Genomic DNA, 24338 nt, shown 5'->3' on the forward strand with positions numbered 1-24338 from the left:
CTCCTCCTCCTCCTCCTCCTCCTCCTCCTCTTCTTCCTCTTCTTCCTCTTCTTCCTCTTCCTCTTCTTCCTCCTCTTCCTCCTCCTCCTCCTCCTTCTTCCTCTTCCTCCTCCTCCCCCCCCATGTGGGAGCACAACTCCTCCTCCTCCTCCTCCTCCTCCTCCTCTTCTTCCTCTTCTTCCTCTTCTTCCTCTTCCTCTTCTTCCTCCTCTTCCTCCTCCTCCTCCTCCTTCTTCCTCTTCCTCCTCCTCCCCCCCCATGTGGGAGCACATCCAGCCTGTGCTAAAAGCTCTGCACTGGCTGCCTATAGCATACTGAATTCACTTCATGGTGCTGGTTCTCACCTTTGAAGCCCTATATGGTCAGGGACCTACATACCTAAGGAACTGCCTTTCCCCTTGTTCCCCAGAGAGCACTACAATCGGGATTCCAAAATCACCTGGCTCTGCTGGGCCCCAGAAAGGCCAGGCTGGCTCAGACAAGGGCCAGGGCCTTCTCAGTGGTGGCTCCATGCTGGTGGAATGAGGTCCCGGATGACATCAGAGCCCTGTGAGACCTTTTACAGTTTCACAGGGCCTGCAAGATGGAGCTCTTCCACCAGGCCTTCAATTAAGGAGCTGCATTATATAATTGAGGTCCTGGCCCAATATTTACACCATCACCGACATCAATATTAATATCAATATTAACATCATTATAACCCAGTCTACGCTAACAGCTGATCGTTTGTGTTATTGGATACCACTCATGTCCGCCATCACATATGAATCATCCTAGTTCTAGCACTAGCACTTTGTATGTTTTATGTATATATTATGATTTCAGTTAAAATTGTTTTAGTTGTGCAATATCCTTTGTAAGCTGCCCTGAGCCTGCTTTGGTGGGGAGGGCGGGGTGGAAATTAAATAAATAAATGGTGTTGGAATTGTGTCTTTTTTCCATTAAAAAACAGGATACTGCCTCCTGTTTTAGTAGTAGTAGTAGTAATAAGGAAATTAGCTCTTACTGGAGTTTCCAGGAGAGATGGAAGTAATGCAGGAGGCAGCAAAGTTCCTTTTTGAGAGAACTAGTTGAAGGATGACCTCCCACTCCCAATGAAGCAGAAAGCTACAAACGATAATGGTAAAATAGACTCATCTGCATTTGTCACTAATTCAGTCGTATTTCCTTCAAAGGAATAGCAGACAAACTCCCAAAGGCCATGAATTTGCACCCTAAAGGTAAAAGGTAAAGGTTCCCTTGCTCGAAAGCCAGTCGAATCCAACTCTAGGGTTGCGGTGCTCATCTCTGTTTCAAAGCCAAGGAGCCAGCGCTGTCCGAAGACGTTTCCGCGGTCATGTGGCCAGTATGACTAAACACCAAGGCGCATGGAACGCTGTTACCTTCCCACTGAAGTGGTACCTATTTATCTACTTGCAATTTCTTGCTTTCAGACTGCTAGGTTAGCAGGAGCTGGAACTAGAGAGGGGAGCTCACTCCGTCATGTGGCACTCGGGTCTCGAACTGCTGAACTACTGACCTTCCACAGCCTGCAGTTCAGTGTCTTAACCACTTGAGCCACTGCAGCTCAAGTATCCTACTGTTCCTTATAAAGTGCCACGGGCACCCCTCGTTTTGACTTCGCAGACTGTTATTCCCATCATGGTGTACATAGACGACAGTCTGGGGCTCATTTCAAACATTGGACAAAAATGTGCCATGGTGGGCACAGGTTCTTCAGGGGGAGTGCAACCCCATGGCAGACAGGTTGCGTATCACTTATAAAAGTCATCTACATCCACAACCGCCTTCATCTTGTCCACACCCATCTAACCCATCACCAACAGCTAGTTAGAGATGTACCATGGCTGATGCTATTGAAAGCCACTGAAATCTCCAGGGGAATTCATAGCAATACATTTGCCCTGTCCAGTGTAACCTGGCCACTATCAGTCCTAAACAGAGTTACACCTTTCTAAATCCATTGAAGTTAATGCACTTAGAGGTGCATTGCTCCTGTTTCGGACTGCATGTCAAAGTATGAATATGTATTAGCTTCCATGGGAGCCCAGCATCAAGACTAGGAAAGAAATTGACTTAAGGCTTCTTAGCTGTGGCGTTCCACACCTTTGGGAAGTAATGGGACAGCAAAAGAAGGAAAGATTTCTGGCTATGGAGAACAAGGGAAGAGGAGGAGGAGAAGAAAGAATGCAGCTGACTCCGCAGGCACAGAAGTAGCACATAGAACATAACTTAGCTGTTTTTAAGAGAAACGTCCTGTGATGAGTTGGAGCATCCTAACTGAGTATATATGATCTGCAGCTACCTGACCGTCAGCTGTGAGGAATTCTGCCCTCATGCACATGTGGACATTGCTTGCATCATTGCTAGTTTGGAATTGCAAGCAAATAGGGGGAGGGGTGTGTGTCAACAGAGACTCCTGAACCCAGTAATTTCAAACAAGGTACATTCCAAAGTCAAGTGCATGTTGTGTGTGTGGAAAGTTCACAGCCTCTGTGCTGGGGGCAAATCTACTGTACAACACTGGGGGAAAGCAATGATTGTGTGTGTGTGTGTGTGTAAAATGCCATCAAGTTGCAGCTGACTTATGGTGACCTTGTAGGGTTTTTGAGGCAAGATGTTCAGAGGCATGCTGTTGTGACCCTGGTATTCCTTGGTAGTCTCCTATCCAAATACCGATCAGGGCCGAACCTGCTTACCTTCCAAGATCTGCCATGTTCAGGCTATCTTGGACCATCCTATTTATTTATTTATTGGATTTCTACCCCGCCCTCCCAGCCAAGGCAACGATAGCAGGGAAGTAATGGCCTCACTGCCCCAGAGTAGGCCATAAAAAATTGCGTAAAGGTAAAGGTTCCCTTGCTCGAAAGCCAGTCGAATCCGACTCTAGGGTTGCGGTCCTCATCTCCGTTTCAAAGACGAAGAGCCAGCGCTGTCCGAAGACGTTTCCGTGGTCACGTGGCCGGCATGACTAAACACCAAGGCGCATGCAACACTGTTACCTTCCCACCGACGTGGTACCCATTTATCTACTTGCAGTTTCTTGCTTTTGAACTGCTAGGTTGGCAGGAGCTGGAACTAGAGACGGGAGCTCACTCCATCTTGCGGCACCCGGGTCTCGAACTGCTGAACTACTGACCTTCCACAGCCTGCAGTTCAGCGTCTTAACCACTTGAGCCACTGCAGCTCCAAAAATTTGCTTACTTCATGGCAAATGAGAGGGACAGAAAGATGAAAACGCTGCTTTATGTGTGCAGACGTAGTGTATGGAGGAGGGTAGTGGCTGCTGGACCCACACTCAAAGCAGTGAACAAATCCTGTGTGCATACAAGGCCTACAGGAGCAGGCTCTGTTTACAGCTTCAGGGGAGCAATTGGCCAGGGGATTGATCCTGCTCTCTCCTGCCCCTTGGTCATATCGATATGTGTCAGTGCGCAGGGTTCATGGCATAACAAGGAGGAGCATGGGTGAAAACATTTGGGGAAAGATGGTATCCTTCTTCAGAAAACAAATGGGCACCTTGAAGGTGGAGCAAGCAGAATTGGGTGGGCAAGCTCAGCTGCCCCCTACCCTGCATGTATGCATTGTTCTTTGAAGGGTTGAACAGAGCCTGTTCACATACAAATGGATGAAATTATTGCTCTCCATATCCCCAAAATGCTAACTATATTAGCTCTCACGGACTATCAGGTTATAATTTAGGTAGTTTTTCTTCTTCTCTGTTATCCAGAAATAGCTGGTCTTAATATAGCTTTAAAATGGCTTCCTTGCATTCTGTTAAGGTTCTACACCTCAGTTAATGATTGCCCTTGTCTGTCTGTCAAGATACGTGCATAACTGCCATGGTTACCACTTTCAATTTTGATCCACTTTGTTTGACTTGAAGCCTCTAGCTATTGCTTGAAATTTTTGCGGGGCTGAATAATGGAGATGGCAAACTTTAGCACTGGAGGAATATTTAAAGTCCATACTCATTTGATTCAAATGGAGAGAAAATTACTTCTAGGCATTGTTTGACCTTTGAGGTGATCATCTGAATGAATTTGCAGACACATTCAAGCCATTGCTGGGCTCCCCCCCCCCCCCCCCCCCCGGCCCCATGTAAGTGTGTGAAAAGCAGCAATTTATACCTAATCCAATTGAATAGCTCTGTCTTCTTCCATCTTGATAAGTATATCAGATAATAATTTAATGGAACGACGAGGAGTCCAGCCGTAATGTGTTTGCAGACAAATAACACACTGGCTAACCATCCACATTTTTGGATAATGTAATTATGGCTAAGATCCAAAGAGGTACTTCGGGGTATGCCCAGCAGAATTCTTGATCTTTGCTTTAGGCAGCAGAATCCCTGCACATTCAAAAGCACGTTGTCATCTGGAATGGGGATGGGGGAGATGATGCTTCGGAGATGAGTCTAAAACCACCATCGTCGATAGGATTGCCAGGGGAGTAGGGTTGCCAGATCCAGATGGGGAAACTCCTGGAGGTGTGGGAATGGGGCCTGAACAGTACAGGGAGCTCAGTGGTGGGCCGTGCCAAAGAGTCCATTCTCCAAAGCATCCGTTTTCTCAAGGGGAACTGACTTCCATTGTCTGGAGATGAGCTGTAATTCCAGGGGATTCCGAGGTCCCACCTTGCAACTGGCATCCCTATAATTAAGTAAAGGTAAAGGTTCCCTTGCTCGAAAGCCAGTCGAATCCGACTCTAGGGGGCGGTGCTCATCTCCGTTTCCAAGCTGAAGAGCCAGCGCTGTCCGAAGACATTTCCGCGGTCATGTGGCTGGCATGGCTAAACACCAAGGCACACGGAACGCTGTTACCTTCCCCCTGAAGTGGTACCTATTTATCTACTTGCAATTTCTTGCTTTCGAACTGCTAGGTTGGCAGGAGCTGGAACTAGAGACGGGAGCTCACTCCGTCATGCGGCACACTCGGGTCTCGAACTGCTGAACTACCGACCTTCCACAGCCTGCAGTTCAGCGTCTTAACCACTTGAGCCACCGCAGCTCCTTCCCTATAATTAGTTACCCAGTATTTTGGACCCGAGCCTATGAAACCATTAATAGGCTTCCTTGGAAGTGTGAGAGAGAACACAGCTTCAGCACAAATGGTACAGCTGTATATTTCCATAGGAGAGGCTCTGGTTTGATGGCAGTTGTCCCCACCAGCCTGGAGAGTCACTCAGGTCATGATTTCGATCTCTGAGGGAAGAACCTGAGGTCAGCCTGCTATCTGGATTGAATGCCCTGGTGCAATTTGAGCAAAGTGCTTCCAATGCTGCAGCCATGAAAATGGAAGGCAGGGAAACCAAGGGAAATAATGTAAGGGGGGGGACACACACCCACAAATCTTGCTCAAAGTTAAAGGACTATGTTTTTTAAAAAGAAAACCAAGTTGAAAAGAAAACCTGTTAAGGTTTCATTCTGTGAACAGAAGGTTATGGCACCTGTTTTGCTGCTTGGCCTTAATAGCTGAAATTTAATATTGTTACCCGGAAAGGAAAAGTCTGACAAATGTTTACAAATAAAAGGATCCTGGGATTGTAAACAAATCCAGTGGAATTACTTCCCATCCAGTAATATACAAAACTGTTTTTGTTCGTTAGCATTCCTATAGTGCATGTGCTGGTCAAAGTAATTGACACACATGATCTTGTGGCGGTCCTCTTAAAACATGCACAGGGCAAATAGTATTACCCTCTTCTCGTAATGGAGGGCTTAGTAAATTCATGAAGCAGATAAGCAGGAGGTGGTGGTGGCTACAAGCATGGACAGCTTCAAGAGGGAATTAGATAAGCATATGGAGCAGAGGTCCATCGGTGGCTATTAGCCACAAGGTATAGATAGGGGCTCCAGGGCAAGTGATGCTCTGTCTTCTTGGTGCTTGGGGGGGGGGGTCAACAGTGGGAGGGCTTCTAGTGTCCTGGCCCCACTGCTGGACCTCCTGATGGCACCTGGTATTTTTGGCCACTGTGTGACAGAGTGTTGGACTGGATGGGCCATTGGCCTGATCCAACATTGGCTTCTCTTATGTTCTTATCCAACATTGGCGTCTCTTATGTTCTTATGTTAGACTTGAATGGGGAACGTCATGGATCACAGCGTAGTCTGCTGTCTACACTAGCTGTAAATAACAAAATACATAAATAGGAAATTGGAAGTATTGTCAAATATGCCTTACACACACACTCTCTCTCTCTCTTTGGGTCTGTTAGATCCCTAGATTAGATTAATAAAGTGCTTTTTACAAGAGGATAAAGATCACTGTTAAATATATGTCTGACACCAGCTTTTCACTTCACGTCACTTGAGTCATAATTCATGGAAGTACAATGACTCCTGCATGTTTTGTCTGTGCAACACTCGCGTTTTAAAATTTAATTTCTCTACACTGTGTACTTAGTTTTGTCCTGTTTGTCCCCCAAAACCATTAGCACTGACAAAACAGATGATGAGGATGACGAAGACCTAGCTGGCAACAAGACATGGGTGCTGTCCCCAAAGATCCACGAAGGAGACGTCACTCGCATACTGAACTCTTTACTCCAAGGGTACGACAACAAACTTCGGCCAGACATTGGAGGTAGGCAGCAGTACTCTTTCCGTCGCTAGAAGATGTGCGGCCTTTGTTTGGATGTTAATAACGTGCTGTGGTTTTAAGTCTCTTAAGATAGTGTTTCCCAACCTGTGGGTTGGGGAATATGGGGGGGTATCTGATGAAGGCAGTTTTGACACTTGAAACCTTACGTCCCCCAAACCTTTTTGGTCTCTGAGGTGCTACTGGACTTGAACCCGCAAGGGCTGTGCATTTGTTTCATCCGTTAGCTTTCACTGAGAGTTAATTGACCGAGTAGTAAGACTACTAGGGAAATTAACAAAGTCAGTGTGTAAATACCTTAGAAAGCATTCTGGAGCTTCCTATGCTCTTTAGGTACAGACAGTGTGATGGCAATAAACTTATCAGTCATTGACACCCACACAAGTATCACATTAAGATAAAAAGCCAGATGAAAATTAGATCTCCTGGCCGCCACTCTGAAATACTGTCCCCGTGCTACCTCGCTTACTGTTTCATAATACTGAGTCTGAGTCATTCACTGATGGTTTTGTTCTGATGCTCTTGAGCCACCGGGATGTATCTGTTGCTGTGATACAGTTTCCCAATAAGCAATCATCCTATATTTGGTCAAGCAAGATGCATTTTTTCGGTCATTTGTATTCACATTCTTTCAGTGCTGCTATTGTACACTGGGCAAAAGGCCCGTTCTGTTCTACAAGTACCCCTACCTCTGAATGTAGGTGGCTCATAACGCTCTGCATTCTGAGCCCTGTAGCCCCGAGAACGTTTGTCCGGTTCAGCTCGTAACCTCACCGAGAAGATAATGTCTCAGTGCATTGTTTCCTGTCCTGTTTCCTACCTCTCTTTTCCCTCAAACCATCCAGTGGTAGGCCTCCTATTTATTTGCCAGGGGCAAGGAATTGTCAGCCCTCAGCCCCAGTTTCCCACCCCCCCAGGGAACTTCAGAATGGGAGCAAAAATGGCCTCCACATTGTGGCACTCTAGGAATTTTCCCAGTCCCATAAAGGCTAGAGAAGTCAGTCTACTGCATCTGCCAAAAGTGATATAATTTCTTCCCCAAACTAATGTCCTGGCCCCACTGGTGGACCTCCTGATGACACTGGTATTTCTGGCCACTGTGTGATACAGAGTGTTGGACTGGATGGGCCTTTGGCCTGATCCAACATTGGCATCTCTTATGTTCTTATGTATTCCCCAGGCACAGCCCCTAAAATCTTCCTCCATTTGCCAAGGCAGTTTTGGGAATCCTCTTCAGTGGTGGAGTGGCAAAGTCTCTCTGCAGCCCTTTGTAAGAGGTCTTAGAACCGTCAGCTATTGCAATAGGTGCATTCCACATGCAAGGAGTCTTCAGAAATATAGAGCCAAACTACTGGAGACAGCATCCCTGAGTTTGCCCTGTGGGCATGCTGCCATTTTGTAGAGTGGGTTCCCACTGAGGAAGTCCTTTTCACAGTGCCATACAGGCTCCATTCTGGCTTGTACCACTGTGGCATGGGAGAAGGAGGGGCTCCTGCCTCCCCTGTGCCATTTTTCCAGCTCTAAACAGCACTGGAAGCAATCGAATCCTAGCAGTAAAAGCAATTGATTTATGGGGGAGCCCACAAAAGCCCCAATAAATGTATGGGGATTTATGTAATACATTTATGGGGATTTATGTAATACATTTAATTATGGGGATTTATTTAATACATTTAATGTATTTAATACATTTATGGGGATTTATTGATTTAATGTATTTATTGATTTATGGGGGAGCCCACAAAAGCCCCAATAAATGTATTTATGCAAGACTAGGGTTTTTTCAAGGGATACCATAAAAAGGGGAGTACCTTATATTTCCATACATACCTGTTGCTTGTGGGCTGGGTTAGAGCCCTGGACAGGCCAGTTCCGGCCCCAGGGCCTTATGTTTGACACTATGGTTTTTATCATAGAGATAAGGGGAAATTCCTGAAGTGTCACCTGGAAGTGGTATCACATCATTTCAGGTAAGAAGCTTGGAAGGGGAAACAGCCTTTTGTTCAGGATCTTTGCCCACAATCTTAGCCTCTGGCAGCTGGGCTAGGTGGACCAGTGGTCTAACAGTGTAAGGGAAGTCCTAGCCGAAGAATTGGAATTCCACCCAGCTCTGCTCTCTGTCAGTTGCAATCAGCTTAAAAGTTGCAGTAGCTCACCAGGTGCATAGATTTGTGCCAGCCTAGCTGGCTCACTGGCAATCTACATTATCATAGGATGCTGCAGAGAAGAGTTGGCCTTATTCCCTGCCCCCTTACCTTTCTCTTCCAGCTGTATAACAGCTCCACGAACTACCTCTGTATCACATTCAGTGATACTGCTGGAAGGGAACCTGCCGCAGCAAGGCTGTGTGCCGAATTAGCTAACAGTGCTAGAAATCAGGACACTGTGCTAGCTTGCCAGTCACTGGCCAGTTTGTAGGAGTGTGACATAATATTCCGTCTTCAGTTTTCTTTTTGGAGTTTCCCATTGTTTGCTTTAGGTGTACCTCCCCCCCCCCCCCAAACACGCAATGGCTTTCATAGGAAGAACCTTATTGCAATTTCTTGGACGAAACTCAAACATGTGGAGTTCAAATTTAAAACATCTACCCTCTGTAACTTGAAGTCAGATAGGTTCAAAATTATTGCAAAGCTCTGGAAAATCGCAAGGGGTATGGTGACAAAACTCAGAAGGGGGGAGATTAAGAATGAGGAATGGAAGGGTTCACCTTGAGCCCTTTACAAAATGGACCTCAATGTTACTGAAGTTTGGGCCTGTTAATAAAACCTTGGCTTGTTGATTGGCATTCTCTACTGCCAGTACAACATCTTCCTTCCCTCCTTCTTCCCACCCAACCTTACTTGGTGGTGGTACCACCGGCATTGCATGAGACTAGTGGTGGGGTTAGGTCTTTGATGTGTCCCAGCGTCAGAAACCATGAGACATGTGACTTCTGTGGACCATACGCCCCTATTAGGTGCATCCTCTGCTGCCAGTGATTTTGCACATTTAATTGGGAGTCAGCCCCACCAAACACAGTGGAGTTTACTACAAGGAAACTGGCATAGGAGCTGCTATTAGCTAATGTAAGCTAAAGTTGAATGATTTGTAGGAATGCTATTAAGGAACTGAAGCAGGGCATACACCATATATTTCAGACAGCAGCTGATTAGGAGCACTTGTATTTCTGCCCAGGTTATTGGTTTTGCATATTGATTATGTTATAAACAGTTGAATGAGCTTATGCAGTACAAATGGCATGTCAGAGGAAAAAAATCTCTTTCTTAAAAAAACAGATAAAAACCTGGCGGGGTTGGCCTGTGTTGATGACAGTGCTGCAGCTGGTATAATGCATAACATGTAATCACAGAAAATGCTCAAAGAACGTAACACATTAATTTTGCGAAGTGCTCCCCCCCCTCCCAGACGGTGCTTTTGCCTGTCTGTGGCTATATAAAATGGTAGAATTTCTTGCTACTACTAACCTGTTTCCCCGAAAATAAGACATCCCCCGAAAATAAGACCTACTTACAGTTTTGCCTCTCACTGAAATATAAGGCATCCCCCCCAAAATAAGACCTCCCCGAAAATAAGACCTCCCCGATAATAAGGCTTCCCCCGATAATAAGGCCTCCTCGATAATAAGGCCCCCCCGAAGCTACCGTAACTCTGGACTCTGGGCCGTAGTGGTGGGCGCCGCCACACAGCTCACTGTTGGCCGCCGCGCAGCCGGACCAGACAGGAAGTGCGAGGTCTCTTTTAATCAGAGAACCCGCGCCGCTGCAAGGACAAGCTGCCGCCTGCTGCTCGCTCTGCCCTGACAGAGTGTACCGTATTCTTCTTCAAGGAAAAATAAGACATCCCCTGAAAATAAGACCTAGCGCATCTTTGGGAGCAAAAATTAATATAAGACACTGTCTTATTTTCGGGGAAACGAGGGTATATGAGCAAGAGTCAAGTCCAGTAGCATCTTAAGGACCAACAAAGTTTCCAGGGTCTAAACTTTAATGAGTCAGAGCTCTCTTTCGATCCCCACCTTCTCAGGTTAAAACCATCAGGTGAGGCGAACGACCTCTACCTGAGAGCTGCTGCCAGTCAGAGTAGACGATACTGACTTTTATAGACCGATGGTCTGACTCAATATAAGGCAGCTTCATCTGCTCGTAACCATATTGGGAGGGAGCTTTGACTCTCAAAAGCTTATGCCCTGCAAATCTGGTTGATCTTTACAGACTCGAATCTTGCTCTTCTAATGCAGACCAACACAGCTATCCACCTGAAATTTACTCCTACCATTGGCATGCATTTTTTTAGTGCCAGGGCTCCCCACCCTGGCAGCCAGATCCAGGCGCCTGACTCTCTGGGTGCGTTCAGATGCGGCGTTTGCGACGGTATAGGTGCCGGTTGCAATCGGTGCACTTACCGGCATTCACACATAGAACATCTGCCTTCTGTCCCTAACGGTTGCAAAGCCCTTTACACCGTTGTACTCTGCCACTAGGTCCCCAAGTGGTGGTATCCTGAGTACAACGGTTGTAATCATTGTACCCCCGTCTGATCGCTCTCCACCGTTCCAGAGCCACTTCCGTTCGGAAGCCCGAGGCTTCCGATTTTCGCCCGCCATTTTTTTTTGTTATGTTGCCGATATGCGCTTGGACGAAGCTTCGCTCCGGCGTTTGTTTTTTTAAAAAAGAAATGGCCCTTAGTTTAACTTTCCGGAGGAGTCCGGGACTTCAGTGAGCAAAGTCCTTACCTTTAAACATTAAATGTAATACGGGGTGTTTTGAGCATGCGCAAAGATCGCCATTCTGTGGATGGCTGTCTATGCGCATGCTCAAATTGAGTTTAAAAAAAAAAAAAACCGCCGACGCCCGCAGCATGTGAACGGGCATACAGCGATGGGCTCCGCAGTTTAAAAAAAAAAAAAAACCGCCGACGCCCGCAGCATGTGAACGGGCATACAGCGATGGGCTCCGCTGTGAGGGAGGTAAGTCTGATCGCGTTTCAGCCAGCATAAACTGCACCGGTTCCAACCGGTACAGTTTATGCCGGCTGAAACGCCCCATCTGAACGCACCCTCTGTGTCACTGTGCTGTCTTTGCCAAAGGCAGGCAGTACTAGCTCTTTCATTGCTGTGTTTCAGTGCCACCAGCCAAGAAGGAGAAAGCTTTCTTCCAGCTGCCAGTCTACTGGGGGCCAGGTAGTGCAAAGGCCCATGTATTCCCCATACACTTGTATCAAGCATCTGGCTGGCTCATCAGTTGAGTATGACCAGCTACTCTTAAGCAGCTTGCCTGTTTAGCATTTCAACTGTTTGATGGGCCGTGCCTATAAGCTCTACTATTCATTGCAGCAACAGATACAACATGATCTTTTTTGGAGAAGCCAAAATATTGCACAGCTTGGTAAACTTGGAAGTACTGCTTGGTGCATCTGGATGTCTTGAACACAGCTACACTCCACATCTGTTTCTTCATAAAGGGTACCTGGTCAGGAAGGATTCCACACGCCTAACATGAACATTTTTTCCTTATCAGTCATGCCTCAGATGTTCACAATGCCAGTATAGTCCTTGTCGTGGAAGGCTGTACCCACAATAATGATATGTGAGCAAAGTCCCTGACCCTTTCTGTTGACGGTTGTTTGACGATGAAGAGGCAACATCTTTCCCACCTCCCACCCACCCCCTCCTGACACCTGAGGCTTTAAATGAAATTTACTGGCAACAAACTGGGCACTCTTGCTGTCAATCTTTGTTTTATGTCTCGATCAGTTTCTGACTTCTTGATGATAATGTGATTTGAGATGCTTGAGGGGCAAATTCTGTTATCACAAACTAAGTTGGCTCTACATCGAAACAGGTCGCATTTGTCCTTCAGTGGTGTAGTAGAACAAAAACAAATCTCTTAAAGGTTCTTGTTGATTTTGGTCTGGAAGCCCCACCCCTCCCTCTCATGCATGGACACTTTCCTCTCAGGTGCTCAGGACAGGGGTGTACCTGTATCTCCCTTTCCCCCTTTTATCTGCACAGCACCCCTGTAGGGTAATTCTGAGAGACTGGCACACTGAGAGATTGGCACAAGGTCAAGGCTGAATGGGGACTTGAAGCTGCATCTTTCCATTTCCAGTCTGGTACTCTGACCACTACACCACTGGCCTCTCTTCACCCATGTATCATTATTTGTCCAATCATGGATACAGAAATGCATGGGGGAAAGAATTGTTATTTCAGTGAAGGATCCCTATGTGTTTTGCATGCACCTTCATCAGGGAATCTAGAACAACATGTATGAAACCAACCCAGCCCGTCTGTACAAGGCCAGACTTGCACGACCAGTTTCTGCACCTCACCTGTCCCTCCCTTGCCACCCCGGTGGTTCCAGCTTGACCTTCCTCCCAGCACAGCTGCAGGCAGTCACTGTCATATCTACAGTGGGGGACACCACCTCATCTTTGCGGGAGGGTGTGATGTGTCAAGCCCTGTTTTCAAGCCACCTGTGCATAAGTATTGCCACATCCACAGGCAATGAGCCCTACCATTTAATTACTCGTTGAGAGTCAAAACGTACTTCCTTCTGTTATGAATCTGCTACCCATCAACTTCATTGGGTGCCTCCAAGTTTTAGTATTATGGGAGAGAGTGGGAGCCAGGCTTCCGTACACTTTCAGAAATGAGAATGCTACCCACGCCCTTTTTGACAGCATTCTGAGAGTGCAGCTGGGAATCTAAAACATCTAAAAATTAAGCTGGTTCTGTATCCATTTTCTTTGAATTGGCTTTATGTGCAGAACCAGAGACAGAACCAGAGACAAAGTCTGCTTTCAAAAGAGAGAGCGCCCTGTTTATTTTGGTACATAGATGGATTCAAGTGAAAGCTGTGTAGGGACTTGGTTGGATTTTTTTCCCCCAGTAGCGACATCAAACCCTTCTATACCCAAGATATGTTTATGTCTGCTTTGTAATGAAATCCGAATTAATGCATTCTGCATTGTGATTCCTTCATTTACTGAGCTGCACAAAGAAGCCACTGCAGTTGCTAACTTTTATATATTAGGGCTTGTTGGGACTATGGATAGCTATATATGAAATCTAGACACAGAAAGTGTGTTCTGCAGCTGAGGAGCCCTTCAGGCAGGTTCAGGTGCTTCAGTTTGATGTAACCAAGGGAAAATCTGGATGAGACCATGGTGAAAGGGCAGGTTCCTGTGATTTAACACACACCATGAATTTTACACTACCTGTCAATTGCAAGGTTAGATATTGCACATCGTATTCTGTTCAGAAGGGTGTACAGGTCTCTGAGGCCAGAGTATACACAGTTTGTGGTAATTTAGAGGGCCAAATCCTAGACTTGGGTTCCTGATTTAAGCCTTGGAATTCCTGATACTTCAGTTGCCTTAGGAGTCATTATCTTGGGCCTACCAGGTTGGATCAAACCAGCTTTTCCCTTTGTGGAAAAGGGAGGAGGGGGACCCTTTGACCACCCAAAAGGCTGCTGATCATAGGACACGATTTCACAGGGCCTGCAAAACAGAGCTCTTCCGTCAGGCCTTTGGTTGAGGTAGTGGGCGTCTACCAGCTGGCCTCCCTGTTGCTATGGCAGTAGGTTACTATTAATGAGACTTTTATGGCTCAGCTTCGACCCATTTGTTGCTGGCTGTAGGAACTGAAATTGAAATTTCCTGCACTGTCCACTTTAACGGGTTTTATTGTATTAATTTAATATTTGATATTTACTTATTGGATCATTTTATAGACTGTAACGGAATTTATGGTTTTCATCCGCCCTGTGCCCGCTTGCGGGGAGGGTGGAATATAAATTGAAATAATAAATAAATAAATAAATAAATAAATAAGCAAGCCATGTGGCAGGGGATTGTAGTAAGGAAGGACATTGAGAAAGATTGAGGGGGAAAGCTGGCAGGGTCCAACACATTGTGTGTAATATCCTTTCCCTTGGGATTTGAATGGGGAGTTCAGCCCTGCCTTCCACTGTTTGGCCAGATAAAATGAGCTGAATTTCCTTCTATCACTGTACTTCCACTGTAGAGTGCTTTCCCAAAGGAGATTAGCCTGGTGATATCCCCAGTACAGCCAGCAAGTAAAAAAACTTGCCAGTTTTTAAGAGCCTTTGCTGACTGCTGATTGGAAATGCTGTTGACGGCTGGCCGTTAAGATGCTTACCTGGAAAGCGCTCTTGCATTGCTACTCTTGCCATTGATTTTAATTGATTTTTTCTTCCTAGTTTCTGTTGGGTTGTATTTTACAGTGGTAGTATGTGTGTTGCGTTTTTAAAGCCTGCACGTTGCCTCAGGGGCCTCTGAGCTGAGAATGAGACAGAAATATTATCAATAAATAAAGGATTCCCCAGTGAAAGGGGACATAGGGTGGACCTGATTAAAATGTTGAGTGTGCAAATACATCGGGATGAAGAATATGTTTCAACAAGTTTTCTAGTGCGGCTTCAAACCAAATGAAATATTTAACTTTGGAATCACTGTTAGTTATCGATTTTGTACTTAAAAAATGGTGTATTGATTAAGGTTTCATCAGCTATAGGTGTTAATAAATCTGACGTGCTTTGGCCTAGATGTGATTAGGAGGGGTTGAAGAAGCCAATGGCTTTCCTTTACATACCTTCACTAAGAATATATCAAGAGGAGAAAAAATAGTTTTGTATTTAACTATGATAAATCGTTGGCTGCACCATTTAGTGGTGCATTTGATTAGTTTTCTCATTTGCTGTTTCTAGCCTTTAATCAGCTCCATTCCTCCCGTTTCTCAAGTCATTTACTTTTGCCCAATCTTTCAGTCCATGCTTAATCCATGTTTCAATTTGATCTATGTTGATAAATAACATCTTATGTGAAACAAAGGAGCCATGTTTGTTCTAGATTGGAGGCACCAGCAGCATTTAATGATACCTTCATTACAAACATTTCTTCTTACTAATTTTTTAAAAAATGTAGGCAGTGGTCCAGTCTTTTCCCATTGGTGTGGATCTGTGGGTTTCCCAGGGGCAGTACATGGAGCCCTCTTCCTCCTTTCTCACCAAACCTAAGTGCGTCTTCTTCTGCTGTCCCAGATACACTGCATACACCTATTTTTGAAAATGGGAGTCTCTGCAAGTTTCACCGACACACTAAAGGCCCCCAGTACTCATAAAATCACAGAGTTGGAAGGGGCCATACAGGCCATCTAGTCCAACTCTCTGCTCAATGCAAGAAGAAGAAGAGGAGGAAGAGGAGGAGGATGGATTTATACCCCACCCTTCACTACCTGAAGGAGTCTCAGAGCGGCTTACAAACTCCTTTTTCTTCCCCTCCACACAACAGACACCCTGTGAGGTAGGTGGGGCTCAGAGAGCTCTGACAGAAACTGCTATTTCAAGGACAGCTCTGACAGAACTGTGGCTTGCCCAAGGTCATCCAGCAGCTGCAATTGGAGGAGTGGGGAACCAAACCTGATTCTCCCAGATTAGAGTCCGCACACTTAACCACTACACCAAACTGTCTCTCTGCAGTTTCAGCCTAGAGCATCCCTGACAAGTGTTTGTCCAGCCGCTGCTTAAAGACTGCCAGTGAGGGGGAGCTCACCACCTCCCCAGGCAGCTAATCCCGCTGTTGAACAACTCTGACTGTCAAAAATTTCTTCCTAATATCCAGCCGGTACCTTCCCACCCTTAAATTAACCCATTATTGCGAGTCCTATCCTCTGCTGCCAACAGGAACAGTTCTCTGTTCTCCTCTAAGTGACAGCTCTTCAAATACTTAAAGAGAGCAATCATGTCCCCCCCCTTAACTATCCTCTTCTCCAGACTGAACAAATTTCTTGTGTTTTTGCCCACTTCCTTCTTACCCAAACAAATAGCCAATCTTGACTTTTCTGTGTCTGACTAGAATAGGAGATGTTTCAGAACAGCACAGGAGGCATCACTTTGGGGTCTGTAGAAACATCCATTTGAAAAATAGCTGCCTGCCTCCATCACAGTGAGAAGTTTGAGTTGGAACCTCCCAATATTTTGTGGTTGCCTGTGTTCCCCTTGGCAGCCCGTTTTGTGGTGGTGTCCACTACCTGGTCTCAAAATGTCAAAAGTGCTCACAGGCTCAATAAAGTTGGGGGCCCCTGCATTTGGGAGTATTAGAGGTGATGAGAATGGTAGATGAGATGTGAAGGCTATTATTGAAAATGGCTAGATGAATTAGAGTGTGCCTGGCAGAGGGTCAGCAGCACACTCAAATGTGAGGTAAAAGGGACCCCATAGAACGGTTATAGCCAGGGGTCATTTCCTGCAGGAGTGCACAGGAGCAGAGCTCCGGCAGTAAAGAGCCCAGGGGGCGGGCACATATGCAACAAGCCCCACCCCCTGCTCCCAGCAGCCCTCAGTCAGAGAATTAGCAGCCAGGTAAGTTGCAGAGCCCCCCCCCCCGGTCCAAAACAGTCCAGTGGCACCTTTAAGACCAAGTTTTATTGAGGCACAAGCTCTTCCTCCTCTGCAAGGCCAGATCTGCACGTTTCCCCTCCCTCAATAGCTAGCCATCCAAAACAGTCCAGTGGAGCCTGAGTGGTGGGTGTTGCCTTCTGACACACTTCCGGTGATGTCAGGGGGTGTGGCCTATGCAAATGAGTTATGCTAATGAGCTCCTGCACCTCTTTTTCTACAAATGACCCCTAGGTCATTTGTAGGCAACTTGTACTCATTGGTGTATACAGAAGAGATGATTGATTGTGTCGTTCATTTTTATCGATTCACAAAGCTTCACATTCATAGACAATATAGGAAACACTGAATGATACACTGAAAATGATTGTGGTTATTGTGTTTTGTTTAGTGACAACCACAGTAATTGAAACAGATGTCTATGTTAACAGCATTGGCCCAGTTGATCCAATTAATATGGTAAGTTCGGATTGTAATACAACCTCAAGGTAAGATTTATTTGAATTTCTGTATGCTGACTTTGGCAATATCAAGAGATAGCACAAACTTGCACTTAAATAGTTTTTCTTGAATGTAGCTGAATCATCAAGTATTCTATTAAAAAGTACTCTGTTATCAAGGAAGACCTAACAAAAATAAAGGAGTAAAAGATGAACTAAAATTTTGAAAGAAACCTACATTAGTCAAACAAGTGTTATCCCCTTTACAATCTGGAGAGAACCACTTGGCAGATCAAAACTAAACCCTACACAAACTGAATGTGATCCAGAAAGTACATTTTTAAAGCCAATTAAGTAAAATTAGGATGCTTAAATAACTTTATGCTGTTACGCTGTTTAAGATATACAGTGGGGGGGCAAAGTTTTACTAAAGGAATGGTTTTTGCCCTACGATTCAGGATCACCAGACAGGGTCCCATCTCTGTTCCGCCCAGCTCTTGGTCAGCTGTACACCCGTGTTCTCCCGTATCTATTCAGTAATTCTGCTAAAGCGACAACGACGTGGCTGAGGATCCATGGCTTACAAGGAGAGCACGTGCTTTGTACAAAATTCCAGGTTCGGTCCCCAGCACCTCCACTTGAAAAGATTCTCAGGCAGCAGAGCTCAAAAGGAGTCCTGCTGAGAATTTTGAGAGCTGCTGTCTTTCACAATTAGGGTTGCCTGCCCCTAGGTCTGGGTGGGGGTTCCCCTGCTTCTGGGGGCTTCAATCCACCCCCAGCCAGCTGGCTGGTGGGGAAAGCCCCACCCCCAAGAGTGACCACCGGACCCAGCCACCCCCTCCCTCCCCTCCTGTCTGATTTAAAGGACTTCAGGTGATTGGCAGGGACCATGTGGCCCGCCGACCAGCTGGAGGGCCCTTTAAATCTAGCAGGCAGGGAGGGAGAGGGGTAGTCACAGGCCACATCATCGGCTCGCAAAACGACCCTTTAAAGATCCCCGCCCACCCCCGGAATGCCGCCAGATCCCCCTGCCGGAATGATGAAGGGACCTGGCAACCCTATTCACAGTAGAATACACGAGGCTAGATGGACCAATTGGTACCACTTAGTAGTAGGGTTTACCAACCCCAGGAGAACTTCCAGGACTATAACTGATCTCCAGACTACAGGGGTCATTGCCCCTGGAGGAAATGGCAATGTGGGAGGGGCAGACTCTGTGGTTTACTATTGAGTCTAGGAGAAACAAATCCTAGAGATACATCATGTCGCCGGTGAGCTTCCTCCCCAACGTCCACCCTCCCCAGCCCCCCTCAAATCTCAAGGAATTTTCCAAGCCAAAGTTGGTGTCCATCCTTGGTAGGTTCATGTAATCCTAAACAGGGCTTTTTTGTGGTGGTACTCACCAGCATGGAGTACCAGCACCTTTTTGAGGGGCTCTCCCTAGTCCTGAGGGTGGGGGGAAGTAGAAGAGATCAGTGTAAACTTATACACAAGCACCAGAATGATTTTTAACAATAAAAGCACTGATCCTAACTCAGTTTTACATATGCCTTATGTTTGTGTAAGGAGGCATCTTCTTATGATCGTAGACAGCAGCCCTGTAAGTACTGGAAATTAGAACTCGAGGCGAACTTTGCATTTGTCCTAAAGATTGGCTTGGTCCATACTGAGAAGGTGTTCTGTATTTTTTTTTATGCCTGTTCAAATAATCAGCAAATCCCTGCATGACCTCTTAGCTTCTTTGGTTGAATCCCTTTGGAACTGGGGCGGGGTGGGTGTGGGTGAGGGCAACAGGCAGGCAGACTTTCTATAGGGGTCCTTCTCCTTAGCACATCACTCAGCAGTTCATTGGTGCAGGAAAACCTCCCGGCAGACTATATTTCTAATTTCTCAGTGCTCCTGATCATGCGATGAACAGGGAACACTATGGATGAGGAAGAAAGCCCTTGATCCCCTCTGATATAGAGTTAGCTGCTTTCCCTTCCGCATAAGTCCCCCATTAGTGGGCAGCATCCACATGAGTCTCCTCCGAAAGGTCCATTTGCATTGCAAGGTTAGCAATTTAAAAATCAATAAAATCAATCCATGTCTGAAAAGTACTCTCACCGACAGGATTGGTTTCCACAAGGAGTTCTGCATCTCCGTCTCTCCCCTTTCCCCCACTTATCTATATACAGGGAGCGTTTTGTGAATATTCATTGAGTATGTTTTCATATCCTGGGATGCATAATTATTTATCAAGGTGGTTGTGTTGAATGTTCAGGGACTCGTGTCAAGCATCACAGTTCACAGCTTATGTTTTTGAAACATTCAAAGCAGATGATAATTTCCCAGGTAAGAGTCTTGTTTGTTTAAATATTTTGGTAATTTTGCATAACACTTTTTGCCATAAGTGGAATAGTTAGTGCTAAGAGATTAATCGCTTCACAAATTACCAGAAAGCATGACTTAATAAGATCCATTGTGGGATTTTTGCCCAGTCGTGCTATTACATTTCAGCTTTTGTCACCCCCGTAGCTTTAAGTCTGCTTTGCACACTTTCTTTTACACTTCCTCTCCCTGCCCTAGATACCTTCCAAAGTTTTGCTTTTGACCCTACTGAATATATTTCCACACTCTGCTACACCAGTGGGTTTTTTTTTGCTGGTGTTATATTGTCGGTGACTGTGTGTTTTCCTTCTTTTTGGTGCTACACTCTCCTTCTTTGTTGCTCATCACATACAAGAACTTCCCCTTTCTTGAAAAGGAACATGTCAGAGCAGAAACTCTCAATTGCTGGGCAAGGCGGCGAGGTCCAGGATGAGAATTGTCCCCTCAAAACGTTTTAAGGGGAATTTGGAGGCTTGGGCAGAAACAGCCGCAAGATGACAGTTGTCTGATATCTTGCCAAACTTTGTGTGGATACCCCTTATATCTTCTATTTCAGTTTCTGGACAGCAGCCTGTGCAGAGGAGGTAGTGTCCTCTGGCTTTTTCTTTTGCACCCCAGGTGCCTGGATCACAACAGGGGTTCTTTGTCATTGAATTCTACAGCTTTGTCTTGGATGCTTTTGATGTTACAAGCAAGAATAGCAGCAGGCGAGGTGGGGGGGAAAATGAAATACCTGAAATTCTTTAGACATTATGTTAGATTTTTATTTTGCGCACTGGGCATCAAGTATTGCTAGGGGTATCTGAAGAAACTACTATTTTAGAGGCATTCTGTTTACTTATACCCTGCTTTGCTCCCCAGTGAGGGCCCAAAGCAGGTAACAACGTTCTCCCCTCCTGCATTTTATCCTCATAACAACCCTGTGAGGTAAATTAGATGGAGAGAGTGACTGTCCCAAGGTCACCCAGCGAGCTTCCATGGCAGACTCAGAATTCAAACCTGGATCTCCCAGAGTCTGACACTCTGACTACTTACACCACACTAGCATTAGTGTTGCCAGCCTCCTGAGATCAGTTCGCCTGGAGAAAATGGCAACTTTGGAAAATGGACTCTATGATCCCTTTCACGTTGCCATTCTAAACTGGATGTTATCCATTGTTGGCCTGGTTCCAAGTAAAGCAATACAGGAATGGAAGTTTCGTACAGCAAATTTCATTCCATTAATGAGCCATCTCTGAAGTGATGTGGCCATTTCAAACAGTACCATGCTTTTTTGCCATATGAACTTCCTCGAATTTCTTTCTGAACGTTCTCTGAGTGCTATAGCACTAGACCATTATAACACTTCTCAATGTATCTCAACGGTGCCAAAGTATCTTAATGGTGCTGCTGTAGCTCTGAAGTGCTATATTGGTCTAGCGCTGTAGCACTCAACTTAGAACATTTTTTTAAAAGTTCGAGGAAGATTGCACTGTGAAAAAGAGTGGGGAATAGCAGGGTGCTATTGGAAACACTACAGACATTTTAAGCAGCACACTAAGGTAATTCTGAAGCACAAAGAAGAGGTGAAAACAGAAGGAATTTACCTCAAGAATGTCTCGACCACAGATTGCTAATTGGGCATGTGGCTTTGTATGAACAGGTAAATAAAAGCAGCTGGTTGCTATAAAACAGTTGTGTCTGAAATGACACATAAAATCAGTTATCAACCAGCTACCAAAATGGATTACAAAGATTGTCCGAAAGGGGCCTATGGCATTATACCCCATTAAAGTCCCTCTGCTGCCCAAACTCTGCCTTCCTCAGATTCCACCTCCAAAATCTCAAGGTATTTCCCAACCCGGAGCAGGCAACCCTACATTGCTGCTGTAGAATGTGTTCATTTCTTCTTCATCCACCTGACTTTCCCCTATATTCTCCTTTTACACATAACCAAATTGGGGTTATTGATATGTTGGGGATATGTAGGAAGTCTTCCTCTGACAAATTTGTATCTATATTTTGGGATTCTGCATTACTGGAATTACAGAACTCATAATGTCAGTAGTATCTGAGGTTCTTCTGTATTTTTTTATTTTAACTTTTATAAAACTTATATGTCAACATTATAGGAAAATAATAATAAAAACAATGTTGTAAAACCAGCACATTTCCAAGTGACAAAAGTAAAGAACATACAGATATGCTCTCCACATGAAGGTATACTTATCTGCTCCATGCAGACTAAATTACATCAATATTTGTAAAATCTTGGATTTTTTAAATAAAGATGATAATTTTGATCGTAAATAAAAAATCTTGGATTTTCTCCAAAAAAGCTTTACATATCAGAATTCTCCTCCCCCCAAAGTTTGGCAAACACTAATTCAGTGGTTGATATAACATTCAAAGAAAACATTCTAAACTTCTTTGGAACAGGATCTACATAATTCAGCGGAAAAAATTCAAGCATGTCTATAATACTGTGCTCTATACCCTTTGTTAATATAATTGAAACCATTTTCCAATATTTTATAGCTCTGAGACATCCCCACCACATATGGTTTCTTCTGTATTGAATGCATACAACAAAAAATGGTACAAATCTCAGAGGATTAACACATTTGGCTCAAGCAGAAATGTGATTTGTCTTCCAAAATTTCCCTTTCTTGCCAGAACACAACAGAACTGATCCCAAGGCATAAGGTAGTCACAAGATAATAGTCAATTAGTGCTGAAGTAATCTGCTTAGTTGTATTATCCGAGAATATTCCACAGCAAGGTCTGCGGTCATCCTGATCAATGCGCTAGGTTCCTTGGTAATGAATAATACATACGAACAGTATCTCTTAAATAATGTTGAATTATTCTTTAAGCCTCAGGTGTGGAGGCACGTGCAGAACATTTAATGAGTAAAATGAGTTAATCATTCCATTCATACTCTGCTGTTGCACAAGAAGGAGCTCTTACCACAGTGGTATTGTTTGCGCAAGTGTGATGCTCCCTCACTGGACATTACAGGAAGGAATTCACTCAATTCAATTCAATTCAATTCAAAAACCTTTATTGGCATAGATCAGAATCATACACAATCACCATTCAGTTCATGGATTTAACACATAGCTTCCTCATTATAAGGCAGTTACAGAACTTAGCAACCGCTTCAATAACCGCTATATTTTGTGAAGCCAGTAAATGATACAACATTCTGTCATCGGATTGCTTGGCATCAATCTTAAGAATATCTTCTAAATAGGTTGCCCGAATGTCCTCATACAAACTACAATAGAGAAATACCCATTGGCCTGTGTTCTGTTCTATCTTCAGTATCTGCAAATAAACATAACACACCATTTGGCCCAGGCCAAAATTGCTGTTGTAATATTTTCACATACAAGTGACATGAACAAGCCCTGGGCTGGTCTTCTTCACCTGCCTCCTATTCCCACTTTGCATTGCCTCACTGGTTGCTTATGTGTTACTGTCAACCCATGTGGCATCCCATAAATGCTGGTATCAATGACTGTTGCTGAGCAGCATGAGAATCAGTTATCGTTAGTGGGACTGCTGAGGTCTTTGCAAGTTGTTGCCTTTAAGGTTGGTTCAAGGGCAGAGCTTACACTTGTACAATTGGTTCTGTGGGCATAACAATCCCATGGAATACAAGTTCTGCTAAAGCGCTTGCATAGTTTCAAAAATAAAGTTCCTTATGTGCAGTGACAGAAGCCCAAGTGGGTTGCTGTGGGTGGGGCTGTGACTCAGTGGGAAAGCATCTGCTTAGCATGTAGAGGATCCCAAGTTCAATCCCCAGCATCTCCAGTTAAAAGGACCAGGCAGTAGGTGATGTGAAAGACCTCTTCCTGAGACCCTGGAGATTCTCCCAATTTTTTCCCCAAAGACAAGTAATGATGCTCATAGAAATATATTAAATATACTGACTATATAAACACATGCAGCACTTCAGGAAAATGTAATGCACACCATAAAATTTCACAAACCACAGAATGATAATTCTTGAAAGAAACACAATCCTAAGTAGTCCATAAGCACAAGCCCTCCAAGGGGCAATAACAGTCCATAGAAAAAATACTGTCCAGTATAGGGGTATACTGGACAGTATTTTTAAAAATTAGGCTTGTGCTTGTATATTTAGGATTGTATTTATTTAAAGAATTATTATTCTGTGGTTTGTGAAATTTTATGGTGTGCATTACATTTTCCTGAAGTGCTGCATGTGTTTATATAGTCAGTATATTTAATATATTTCTATGAGCATCATTACTTGTCTTTGGGGAAAAAATTGGGAGAATCTCCAGGGTCTCAGGAAGAGGTCTTTCACATCACCTACTGCCTGGTCCTTTTAACTGGAGATGCTGGGGATTGAACTTGGGATCCTCTACATGCTAAGCAGATGCTTTCCCACTGAGTCACAGCCCCACCCACAGCAACCCACTTGGGCTTCTGCCATTGCACATCAGGAACTTTATTTCTGAAACTATGCAAGCGCTTTAGCAGAACTTGTATTCCAT

At 44.8% G+C, this 24338-nt stretch overlaps 1 protein-coding gene across 1 annotated transcript in view; it reads left to right on the forward strand.

The window, feature by feature from the left end:
• Positions 1–6435: 6435 nt before the first annotated feature.
• The window catches only part of LOC107111378 (gamma-aminobutyric acid receptor subunit gamma-1-like), a gene marked incomplete at its 5' end in the record, with an annotated part of 73501 nt that continues 55598 nt past the window's right edge, over positions 6436–24338 (forward strand). The window contains 2 exons of the mRNA XM_015412346.1: positions 6436–6584; positions 17412–17479. Coding sequence (XP_015267832.1) covers positions 6436–6584; positions 17412–17479 — 217 coding nt within the window. The remainder of the gene's footprint in view (positions 6585–17411; positions 17480–24338) is intronic.

This window comes from Gekko japonicus, unplaced genomic scaffold (genome assembly GCF_001447785.1).
Source record: "Gekko japonicus isolate JY-2015 unplaced genomic scaffold, Gekko_japonicus_V1.1 scaffold3884, whole genome shotgun sequence".
Classification (NCBI taxonomy): domain Eukaryota; kingdom Metazoa; phylum Chordata; class Lepidosauria; order Squamata; family Gekkonidae; genus Gekko; species Gekko japonicus.